Genomic DNA, 13,305 nt, shown 5'->3' on the forward strand with positions numbered 1-13,305 from the left:
CTGTTTTAATTTGCTGTATTAGTTTGATTTTACCAGCTGTTGCTGTTTTAATTTGCTGTATTAGTTTGAGTTTACCAGCTGTTGCTGTTTTAATTTGCTGCATTAGCTCGTATGAATTGTTTTTTTATTTTAAAAAATGTACATTTTGTTACTCACTACTCTGTTAGCCACCCATGGAGCATAAATCTATGTTGAAGGTGACATGTATCAAATAAATACATAAAGCCACACAATTACTTTGTATTGCTCTATGGATAAATAGAATGATCAAATTTTCACATACATGCATGCTAAAACTCACTCACTAAGTCCATCATCTTAAGCCCTTCTCCTGATGTCCCCTATCATAGAGCTTTGGAGAGTGGCAACAAGGGAAAGGGCATTTTTCAGTAGGGGCCCTTCATCTATGGGATGCTCTTCCCAGCAAGAGCTGTCTTGCGCTGACATTAGCATACTTCCACCACCAAGTTAAGATATATCTCTTCTCCCAAGCTTTTGATTATGATAATAATGCTTAATAATGCTTCAACCTGAACTCTTAAGCATCCAAAGCATGGGCTCCATCTTTGAGCTAGATGTCTTCCCCTTAAATAAACAAAGCTATGAAGGACTATTATAATATTGTTTATTAATAAATGAAAACTGTATGGGCCTATAGAAAAAGAATGTTGGAAAATAATGAAATGTACAAAATGTATTAATTTGGCGATCGGTACTGGCTCAGAATGTTCAAGCCATTGCTGGGTCACTACCAAGTGAACACTGCAATCATCTCCTCTTCAAGTTTGCTGCTATACATAAACAAATGTAATTAAAAAGATGAATCTCAATTAAAAAACAGTTGGAACTCTAGAGTATCACTGAAAAAGATGAGCAAGCCAATAAAAACAGGAAGGCCCAGCATGATAGTTATCTACAACCAAGAAATATGGATCATTATTTTACAGCTTCCATTCTAAGTATTATTCAAGACAATTGCAGTCATAAGAGTTTTAAGAATTTAATAACTGGAGTGATCAAACACTGTCACAATAATAAATAGGAATATGATGTTAGCAAAATATTCCAAGTGTGAAAAAGTTTCCCCTTTTTCTGTTCCATGGCGAGGATGGTGAACATTATTTTAAAGGTTTTCTGAACCACTGGGATCATTTCTATAACATGAAACAACTGTTTTGTCTTAGATGTAACATTAAACCATAATTTAGCACCAAAAAAATTGAGGTTTATGCTTGTGTGCTCCCATCTCCCATCTTGCTATGGCATATCTCCACCCACACTTTAGAACTAAAAACACAAGTTTGAGCCTGGCCTGGCTAAATTATACTTTAAAATATCCAGAGTTTCCTAAATTTGGACACAAAAAGGGCTCTGGACAGTTTAAAAGCAAAAGCTTCTAATCTATTGTGACCATGCCAAAGGAGGAGAGGCTCATGCATGTAGCACTAAACCATGGTTTAGAATTATGTGTAAAAATGCCAGTGATTTTCCTTACCACATCCCTAAAATGTCTGGCACACTCAAAAATATTGTAATATTGCAACTATTGGCTTGAAACAAAAACTGCACTAGTCTCTAAATGACACGGTTATGTTAAACTCTCCTGAACAGCTCTTAACTACAAGCTGTATATCAAAACATTTTGTTTATCTTACACCATTCTGAACCACAGATGACAAAGTTTGCTTGAAGCTGTAATTACTCTGTAAAGCTGGGAAGCCAATTAGACGGCCTAAAACCTGCCAGTTCCAAAAAAAAGCTACCAAAAAAACATATCATCTGTTCAGAAATTATTAAAAGTTTAAAGTTTGAATTGTTAAATGTTTAACTATTTAACCTCCAGCATAGTTTTTCCCATTAAGGACATTTAATGTCCTCCATTAAGGACATTTAATAATTTAAAAAGTTTTTTTATTAACATTTCTCAACATGGTTAAGAACAGTCCATTTCAAGAACCAACATATATACAATATGATGATCTCCTAAGGCCAAAACTACACATTACATTTGTCAGCTTCTGCCAAAAGGCTACCGTATGGTAAATTACCTTCACTCCCTCTGTAATTATGAAGGTAACTTACCTAGGTCTTGACATCATGGAAATGCTCATTTCCCTGACAGCAGCAGCCAAGAATGTTCAGTGGGATCAAAGAAGCACACCTCAAGATGTTATGGAGGGGGAAATTAAACATGTGGTTGCTGCATTTGGCAGCTACCACACATTTCACGTAATGTGTAGCTCTGGCCTAAGTGAAGCTTACTAAATGCATACGTCCAGTTCAACAATTTTAGGCATTCTATGTGGATGTCAATCCATGATAAATATTTGAAATTATCTTCATCTTAATGAGCAATTCTACAGAGCAGCTTAAGTCCCAGAAGTGTTGTCTACAACTGCAAGGGAAGTGCAACTTGTATGCTTGCTCAACCCAAAGAACCTTTGCTTGCACTCATTTTCCAAGGCCCCCTCCTGCTATGATTCCTTGGGCATTTTTAACAAGTCATTTATACACTGCATTTCTGCTCTCAGAAGAAAACCCAGGGTGTTTACAACAATAAAACACTTAAACAAATACACAAGCAGGTGAGTATTTTTAGAAAATTCTAAATCCTGTCAGAATCCTTCTAAGCTCTTTAGGGGGAGAGAGACACAATATATGCACTAGCTTCTAAAGTTTCCACAGATAAAAAAGTACAGAATTATATAGTTCAACTGCTTTCATAGCTGAGGAAGTGTCAGCAAACACAGCTATATTGGTATATGATTTGCTATAGGTTTTGAACTACAAAACATACTGTATTAACATGCTAACACATGTTAAATAGAAGCAATAAAAATAAATAATAATAGCAATAAAGTTATGCTTCCTCATGGCTCACTGGACGCTATTATTTCCACTATTAGGTATTGTGACTGACCTAGTACATATATATTGTTTTATTTTGCAATATAGGTTATGAATTATAGTGAGTTTCAAATTAGGTAAAGGTAAAGGTAAAGGAACCTCTGACCATTAGGTCCAGTTGTGACCGACTCTGGGGTTGCGGCGCTCATCTCACTTTATTGGCCAAGGGAGCTGGCGTACGGGTTATGTGGCCAGCATGACTAAGCCGCTTCTGGCAAACCAGAACAGTGTACGGAAACGTCATTTACCTTCCCGCTGGAGCGGTACCTATTTATCTACTTGCACTTTGACATGCTTTCGAACTGCTAGGTTGGCAGGAGCAGGGACCGAGCAACGGGCGCTCACCCCGTCGCGGGGATTCAAACTGCCGACCTTCTGATCAGCAAGTCCTAGGCTCTGTGGTTTAACCCACAGCGCCACCTGCGTCCCTTTCAAATTAAGAGCAGCACATATAAAAATTCTCATTTGCAAAATCTACTAAGTTTCTGAAACATTACGGCATGATTAATGGGGACTGATATGACCATATTCTTTTGGTTTTGTGTGCATGGAATATTAGCATTATTTTTACTGACGGAATGTTCTGTGTGGATTCTTTCGAGAAAAGTGCATGGGTGTGGAAATTTTTTTATTTTATAAAGTTCATGGGTGTGACTTTTTTATCTTGTCATTTTGGAGGTTTACTTGACTTGTAATCAAAATAAATAAAATGAGAGGTGTGTGACATTCCCCAAATATCCCCTTTGAACTAGAAGTTCAAATAAGCTTAAGAATATGCCAAACTATACACTTAGAAGAGTGTTCCCTACATGATGGCATGAAATTGCATCCACCCCCCAAGGACTGAGGGTACAGCAGCCCACAACAAACAGGGTCATCACAAATCATACTGTAGGAGTTCAAAAAGATCCACCACCCACTACAAGGTGGTGTCCGAAAATCCGGGATCCAGTACAACATCATAACATCTTGATCATCCAGCACCACAATCCATTCTACTCAGGATTAAGTGCTTATGCATCAAAGGATGTAGCTCTTTAAGTAATGTGTTGTCTAGATCCATATCTACCATATACTAGACAACTTTGCCAAAAAGAGCTCCACTGTTTGAAATATGGCAACCCTACCATTCTCTTTCTATTCATTCATTCATTCATAACACTCAATGCCACCACATCCAATCAAGATTTTAGGGCACTGAAACTGCTGATAAATTGTAATTGTAAAGTAACATTTCTGATATACTAAACTATTGATGTTCTTTCCCCCCAGAAAACTTTTCTGTTATGATCCTTGAAACAGATTAAAATAATTTCACTGTTAAAATTACTATGATTAATGACTTAACATCAACATTTTCCTAGGAAACAGAATGAATGGATCCTTATTTTTTGTAAACCAAGAAATATTAATGTGAATTGCAACACTGTGATGCAAACATTACACCATCTTAGCAAAGCAACTTATGTATTTCATCTTTTTTTAGATTTGCTTGGAACATCATATTGCATTTCTATTAAAAACTTATTTTTAAATCTGGAGAAGGCTCCACTTAACTTCCTTATATAGATATGTATGTGAGTTTTGCAGTTTTCCCTGTTTAGGGAGGTTTTTAATATTTAATGCTGTACTGTTTTTAACATTTGTTTGGGAGCCACCCAGAGTGGCTGGGGATACTCAGCCAGATGGGTGGGGAATAAATTATTATTATTATTATTATTATTATTATTATTATTATTATTATTATTACACATAGCAATCCTATATAAAATATACAGGTTTCAGCAGATGTTTCCAGTTACCAGAGTTAGGGGATCTAATAACTATTTTGTGTATGAAACTTCATACAGGAGATGGACTTGGGGGGGGGGAATATTTCAAATTTCTAACCAAACCAAAAGGATATTTAAAAGACAACACTAAAACCTATGCCTTTCCAAAGTTTTTCAATGTACTGTGAGTTTGGTGATCCGTTAAAATAAAATTTGAGTGGTTACTGAAGATACTCACTTGCTACTGAAAAGTTGTTAAGAGGATATGGTAGATCCACATCTTGCGGCTTTTCCTTATAGCCTATGAAAGAGCCATCTGTCTTCAATAGGAAGTATCTTGGCCTCCAGTTTTTTATATATTCACCTATATAAGAAAAGATTAATTCAAGGATTAATATGAACGTATATCTTGAAATATTCATTGTAGCGTTGCCAAATGATCAGAAAAAAACTGGATGGGTCTCATCCTGTTTGCTTAGCAATAGTTAGATTTACAGACATTAGTAAGTGAAACCTTTTCAAGAATGTACCTAAACATCCTCTTCTGTGAATCTCTGCAGATCTAACAGTTGTTAAGGGCACAGTAGCACAGGTTGATAAAAAGCTTGCAAACCTAGCTTGTTTAATTCTCTTCTACTTTCAATTTTTTTTTAAAAAAAATACTGTTTGGATATTCATTCATTCAAACGGGATTCATTCATTCAAACAGAATAGGCAGAAGACAGGTTTTCATTTACTTGTAGTTCACTGGATGAGTCACAGTAAATTGACAGCGGTTTCTGACTCCCAATAGCCACAATAATTCTTTCTCCCTCCTCAAAATTAGCCTGTTAGAAACAGTGACCTTTACAATCTCATATGCAGAGTCTTCCCAGTATATACAGGTCATGGTGTATAGTAATTGACTTACCCAGTCATAGAAGTGGAAGGAAAAAAATGAAGTGGAGTGGTTTCATTTGGATGGGGCAGGGGAGGAAGTGGGATGTTTTTGCTTCAAATTAGGCCAGATTCAATTATGACTACAAAAAAGAAGCAGACTGGTGAAAAGAAGGTGGATGGTGTCCCACTGTATGTTGAGCACCAGCTCTGCCCAGGAGCCACCATTTGAATCTAACTTCTCTACCACCCTGGCCCCTATTCTGAACAATTTTGATGTACCTCATAGTTACAGTAAAAAGAAAACAGACATTGAAAGCATGACATTTGTCCCTGCTTGAATTAAAAAATGTTTATCTGGCAACAGCTTATTTGATTCAACTGTGCTTTTGTGTTGGGTCTTTTGATAATATGTTCGTGTGTGCATTCCTTTGACTGGACATCTAGACATTCACAAATGTCTAGGAGAGAGTGTTTGCCTTCAGGCAAGGAGAATGCCCAACACCATTTCCCACAAAGGCTCATTGGTGCTGCAGCTTGGAGAAGATTAAAAACAGCTGGAATCTCTCCTGGGTTTTTTCCCAAACCTCGGTACAGTTGAGATAAGACTGCTTCCCTCCCAGAGGGTTTAAAATAGGCAAGGATTTCTCAGGGCCAACTAGATGGTACATTCATTGCAAGAACATGTCTACACCATCTTCTGTGTGACAGCTGCTAAGATATTCGAAGACTGTTATCATGCTCTCCCTTAATTTTCACCTCTTCAGGATAAACATACCTAGATCTTTCAACTATCTCTTGCAAGGATTGGTTTATACATGCTTCACCATCCTGGTCACCCTCATCTAGACATGCTCCAATTTGTCAATGTCCTTCTTAAAATGTGCTGCCCAGAACAGGACACTGTATTCTGAAGTGGCCAAACCAGTTCAGAATAGAGCAGAAGTATTACAACTAGCAATCTTGACTCTGTGCTTCAGTTATTAGAGCTTATGATTAGCAAGTGCACTGCATTGCTGGTTTATATTCATGTTGTCATCAGCTAAGAGTTTTAGATCCTGTCAAACAGATCTCTTTAATCCTGTATGTATCCTTCTGATTTTTTTTGAACCTAAATATAGGAATTTATCTTGTTTTCAACCAAGTATCCAACCTGCCAAGATAGTTTTCAATCTTGATTTTGTCATCTGTTCAGTTTACTAGTCCTCTGAGTTTTGTGTTATCTGCAGATTTGATAAGCATTCCCTCTATATCCTCATTGAATCCATTTGTTCAAATAGCTGAGGACTGACATGGTAGTAGTGTAATTCAGCCCACATTTACTATTTCATCAGCAAGGATATTGTGAGAGACTTTTTTGAGTGTCTGTTGCAATCTGCTGACTTACCAAACTAATAACTCTATCAATTAATAAATGAGATAATTAATAAATGAGGTAAGTCTGAATTTTGCTAAAAGCTCTCTGCAACAATTTTAGTTCTTATAATATTAAGGTGTGTTTACCTTTGGTTTCATATGAAAGACAAGAGTGATAGAAATAACCACATATGTAAGGTGACATTTTCACACCCTAGTATATAACACGAAAGGCAAGGTTGAATATTCACATTTGAAAAGCTAAACTGAGTGGACCAGTAATCCATTGAGTAAAACAGAGGGAAACACTTTGTGATAATTTAATCAAGTGCAACTCTGGAGTAGTTAAGATAGCAGTAGTTTTGCTTTAGAGTATTATTTTCTATCCAACTTCCTGCTGTGTTAAATGTAAGCTAAATTATTATTTTGCTTACATTTACGCCTTTTAGGTTTCAGAAACATACTCCTTATAATTAAGGAAGAGGTCTCTAATTTTGCACACTGCATTGGAGAAAACTGAGTAATTCACATCATTTATATATCGGTCAAGCTATTTAAAGCTACTACAGAGCATTGCTTAAAATAGGATTAAACTAATTCATGTTGTATCACAGACATTTCAACTTATTCTTCTTAGAAAATAAAGCACAGGAAGGTCCAAACAAGGCTGCAGCTGTGGATTCAGGAGAAACTTCAAAATTCATTTGTTTCAATTTTTTCCCAGTGGAAGGGTTATGTACATGCTTAACTGATGCTCTTTCTCTCTTTCATAATGTTAAATTAAATTGGGGGGAAATAGGTCATTAAGTTGTTGACTTTAACGTCTGAGTACATCTGGCCAAAATTATGGATCTTTCAACCCCATTTATTTCAGGGGGCAAGAATGACTTTAAAATGAAAACATAAAAGGTAAAGGTAAAGGAACCCCTGACCATTAGGTCCAGTCATGGCTGACTCTGGGGTTGCAGCGCTCATCTCGCTTTATTGGCCAAGGGAGCTTCCAGGTCATAAGGCCAGCATGACTAAGCCACTTCTGGTGAACCCGAGCAGCACACGGAAATGCCATTTACCTTCCCGCCAGAGCGGTACCTATTTATCTACTTGCACTTTGACATGCTTTCGAACTGCTAGGTTGGCAGGAGCAGGGACCGAGCAATGGGAGCTCACCCCGTCGCAGGGATTCGAACCGCCGACCTTGTGATCGGCAAGTCCTAGGCTCTGTGGTTTAACCCACAGCGCCACCCGCATCCCCAAATGAAAACATAGATTACTATAAAAAGAATGCTGTTGTGCTAAGTGGATAATTTGTTGTTTCTTTTTTGCTCATTTAAGGTGAAATCTAACAAGGCTTCCATTTCCACTCCTCCCCTCCTGTAGTCACCCACGCAACCACAAAATTTGCTACAGAAGATCGCCAGAGAGAGATTCTGAGGGCACACAGGGGCTGAAAAGAGGCAAACAGCCAGATGCCTCAGAAGCATGCTATGGTTGATGGTACCGAGTTGCTGAAAGGTCCAACAGAACCAAATGAGATGCATTCACTTTTCAAGTTCCTAGTACAATATGACAAAGGCTGTCTCCCCCCCCCCCCCGAAACTAGGACCAAGATAGGAAAGTATATAAATCAGGCTGATCCAATGCACAGCCCAGTGCCTTTTCAGCAGTCCTCAACATTTGATCCCGCCCCCACAGCCCTTGTGTTGCCCTTCCAAAGCCAGGTAAGCGAGGTGCTGGGCTTTGGGAAGGAAACATGAGGGCTCGAACATGAGCTGGGGAGCTCTAGGACCCTGCCAGAGCCTCGAAACACCTTCCCAAATCCTAGCCCCTCACTTAGTTGATTTTGGAAAGGCAGCACAAGGGATGGGGGAGTCAAATTCTGCCCCCCCCATGCCACACAACAAGGCCTTGTTTCATTGTTTCATGCCAAAGTACTCTTGCAGCCCACTTGGTATGAAATGTTGGGTTGTGCTGATCTAAATAGCGTCAACCAAGAAAGCCTGGAGCTGTCACCACTTGCTTCAACATCTTATTCTAAAAGAGTAAGTTACACTAGCCAAGAATTATCAAGGGTGGTTGGCCTGAAGGAGGCTTTTTATAGTTAAGTTCTCACAACTTATTTTCTTCAATGAAGTTGGAAATAGTGATGTAAAAATTTCAAGAAATCTTGAAGCCATGGGGAAAACTGTTTTTCCCTTGAGGGGGTGGTTTTATAAAAATAAGAAATCTGGGGGAAGGGAATCGGAAAATATATAACCATTTACAGATTGAAAGTCATTTTATTATTTTTGGAACATAAAATGTATCATGGATAACTTGGTTTGCCATAAAAACTATGCTGTATATTTAAAATGCAGTTTATTCAGAAAATAATTGCAAAATGAATTTTCTTTAAGAAATATTTCACAAATGGAGCTACAAGCTACTGAATGGTAAGGGACTTCTTTGGCCAATTTATGCGGAGCAGGCAAAAAACAATAAAAACAGAAGAAACAATCAACATTAGAAAAATCAAGAACAATCAAGTGTCAAGCAGACATACAGCACTTATTTCCCTAAAATGAACTGAGAAAAAAAAACTGGGGAAATCAATGAATATACATGAAATTTAATCAGCCCTTTTTCTGAGCTAGTGCTATCAGTTTCAGTTCCTGTTTCTCCTCCTTCCTAGACTGAAACAAGTTTCTCTACCCTTTCAAAAACAAAGAAGGTGTTGATCCCTTCTTCTTTCTCGTGTGATAATGACAATGCCCCCAAGAGGTAGAAATACATCTTGCTCTTGGATTTGAGAAGTTTTTCAGCTTACAATTCAAGGATTGCTTGTCCTCAGTATACAGGAATTGCAATTATCTATACTGTCTTACTTATAAGTCTTCTGTTTCATAGTTTTTAGACATCATAGGGGTGTCTTTAACATTTTAACCGCCATTCAAAAAGAAAATATTCTGCACTCCTTTTTTCCATTTTTTATGGGGGGGGCAGATTTGGGGGAAATATTTATACCTAATCCCTGGGCTTTAACATCTCTAGTTGGAATACAGCTCTCAATCAGGGAAACATGCACATTTTCCATCACCCGCATGCCCAGTCCCCTTCTAGTGTTCTTAAACAGTCATGATGGATATTGGTCTGGAACACAGTCTTCCAAGCAACTTGTCCATGTTCTCAGGCTGAACAAGCAGAAACTTAATATATAAAAATAGGACAAACACACACTGGAACCACAGTCATAGATGCTGCTCTTATATACAGAGTCTAAGTTAGAATGGATACACATGGTTTTATCATCAAAGTGTTATGACAAACTGGTCGCTGCTGAGGGGTTCTCCTAACTATCTTTGGGGCTATTATAATAAATAATAATAAATATTATGTAACAATCCTCTCAGCAAGCAGAATATTCCAAATGGTAAAACTGTGTCAATGCAACAGTGGCAAAGAAGTGTAATTTCTTCACCGCCACTACCACCACAGAGGACGCCTTAAAATGAGGTCTACCTCATTTTTAGTCAGATTGGTCTTTAATTTTCATTCCCTGTTGATATAAGTGTCTAGCCAAACAATTTGTTTCCCCTTCAGAAAACCAAGGAGCCTAAGTTCTACCAAAGGAAAGTGCATCTGCCCATATCATTTCTCCAATTCAGAGGTCAACTAGGGTGTTGACAGAAACACAAACCCTGGTAGCAGGAAATCCCCCCCAGAGTGAATTAACATCTGGAGGGTCACAGGTTCCCCACCCTGGCCCCAGGGGGGGGCCAACTTCAATAAAATATTGGGGGTCAGGTAAGACCTGTCCCACATAATCAATCATATGATGCAGTGCGCACACACCATTTGAATGGCAATGCCCATCAACTTTGGGGGGCCCAGCCCCCTCAAATATTTTATTGAGAGGGTTGGAGACCCCTCAGCCCCAGGAATTGGCTCCTATGCCTGGCCTAGATCATTTAAGAAAAGTTGTTGGCATCTGCCTGTCTCAAGAGTCAATAGAGTGCACCTCTGGAGCTGAAGTCAAACCGCTGCAATAACAGCACTAAAGTTACCTCCTCGGGGCACAAGCCTGGGCAGCGTTGTTTAACCTGGAAAATATATGTGCCTGAATATAACACTTCTAGTAAGAAGATGTGTTCACATGTTTCAACTAAATTAGGCTAGCATAACTGGAAGGAGAACCTTTACCCATATGGATAACAGTAGAGGAAAAGTCATCCTAACAGAAAAATCACACACGAAAAATATACCTAATTCACACGTAGAGTTAATACACTAGGATTCTGCATTAGACTTCCTAAAAAGGAGCAACAGCTGTTGAATGGACAAACGTGAGATTTCTCTCTCTCCTCTCTCTCTCTCTCTCATATACACACAATGCCCCCCCTCAAAAAAACTGTTTGAAATGCTTTATCAATTTACTAAGCAGCCCCTGTGTTGGGGAGAAACCAAGTAGACAGGATTGCTTAATTGCAAACTAGGTTATGCCTTTATAAGCCAGGTATAAATACAGAGATGCCCTTTAGAACCAGACATAAAAGAATATGGCAAAATAGAGGAAATAAAACAAATGAAAACTACATGAAAGATATATAACAAATATAAGATGAATAAACAAACAGGATTTCAAATGAATCAACCTTAAAAGGAGTTCCCCAGCCAAAAAATATTTGTTATAAAAACTGAATTTACTTACCTTGGCCCTCTGAGGGCAGTGTTACCTAAGATTAGACATAGAATATTCTTTTTACCCAGAATGACAACTGTCGGTGCCTCAAAGAAAGGTTGTTAGAAAGTTTGGATTTTTCTGTATTTTATTTGTAATATATTTTCAATTTTCAGTTTTTAAAACTAAGTAAGCCTTAATTATTTTTATAATCAAATAGTATTCCAAATAAAGCAAAACAAATGTCAGGAAATTTCAGCCGTTTGCTTCAAAATATTTTAAACAACTGCCAGTACACTTTAAAAATCAGAATTAAGAGTCCAACAACTAGGGATGGGTGGGTGTGGGTGTGTATAAAATCTCACACAAGAACTGCAACTTACATAGTAGCTGTCAAAGTTAAATAAATGCAAAACTAACTAGAGTTGAAGCTCAAATATTGTCCCAGGCTAGCAATTATTAAGAAATAGGGGGGAAAATGCTAAAAATAACTATTCAGTTAGACAAAACTAGTGAGTATTACCATTTCCTGATCTTAATGTGAAATCATAACAAACTTTTAGACTTTTGGAAACAAATCTAGGCAAAACACTGGTTTTCAGAAATGCTGGGACACAAAGAAGCCAGCATTTTCCTCTCTTAACAATACCATTTAAAACTACAGTTATAGGAGAAACACCCCCCCCCTTTTCTCAAAGTACTGTCCCTAAAGTCCATTAATGAGGTTTGTACATCTGATAAATTAATTAGTTGGTAGAAACACCACACTTCTTAAACTTAAATTGTCACAATCCTTTTTTCAAATAAATTAATTTATAACGTTTAAAAACCACAGGCAGATGAGGTTGTAAACCGCCCTGTGTTCTTCAGATGAAAGGTGGTTCAGAAATTTAGTAAATAATAAAATAATGAATAAATTCAGGAATAGCACAATAAAGTCAGGTCTTTAGTAAATCACTTAAATCAAATTTTGATTGCAGAGCTCTCTACAGTATGCATGATAGAGGGGTGTCGAAATGAGCATATCTGACTTTCACTTCTCCAGAAAAAGAAAAGGAGCTCCTACTTCACTTCTGTAATTTCAGAATACAGCTATGTGTGCAGCTGGGATCCATATTAGTTCTTTGTGCACATAAAGAGTGATCAAAAAGCACCCCTCTGCATTGGGTAAATGTATTAAGGATTGCAGTGCCACCTAGAATTGTGAATCACTGGCTATTAAAGACAACACTTTCCCTTTTAAATTTGCTGCAGAATTAGAATTTATGTAATTGTAACCCCATTTATTAGGGAGTAAATACCACTGCAGCGACTTAAAATTACTTCTGAGCAAACATGTATAAGCTCAACATAACTAGAACCATCTTCCAACAGCGAACACAAAAAATATGGTCACTTTTCACAAGTGTTTTAAAAAATAACTTTTACCATGGAAATCTATATGTACTAGCTTAATGGGTAGATCTTAAAACTCTATTCACAAATATATCAAAGAATTGCATCTCGAGTCACAACAACTCTGCAAATTATTAATTGCTCATTGTTTAAATGATCCTTACAAAAATACCCCGGAAAACTGAAAAAACGATTATGAAATACACAATGAAAGATGTACATTTCATTACTGAAATGAAAAATTGGTGCTTAATTCAAGAATTCTGGAAAACTCTTTCAATTTTTAAAAATTAATTTGCTCTGAACTTAATACAGTGCTACCTCGGCTTACATACACTTCAGGTT

The 13,305-nt window shown here is 37.5% G+C and overlaps 1 protein-coding gene across 6 annotated transcripts in view; it reads right to left on the minus strand.

Moving 5' to 3' along the window:
- Positions 1-13,305, minus strand: part of AKT3 (AKT serine/threonine kinase 3) — a 109,141-nt gene that overhangs the window by 45,001 nt on the left and 50,835 nt on the right. For all 6 annotated transcript variants that reach the window (XR_014006408.1, XR_014006409.1, XM_081188115.1 and 3 more), the window contains exon 3: positions 4,918-5,043. Coding sequence is in view for 4 of the 6 variants with exons in the window: in XM_081188115.1 (XP_081044241.1) it covers positions 4,918-5,043 (126 nt within the window). In the remaining 2 variants the exon portion in view is untranslated. The remainder of the gene's footprint in view (positions 1-4,917; positions 5,044-13,305) is intronic.

This window comes from Podarcis bocagei (genome assembly GCF_964188305.1).
Source record: "Podarcis bocagei genome assembly, chromosome: 3".
NCBI classification, from domain to species: domain Eukaryota; kingdom Metazoa; phylum Chordata; class Lepidosauria; order Squamata; family Lacertidae; genus Podarcis; species Podarcis bocagei.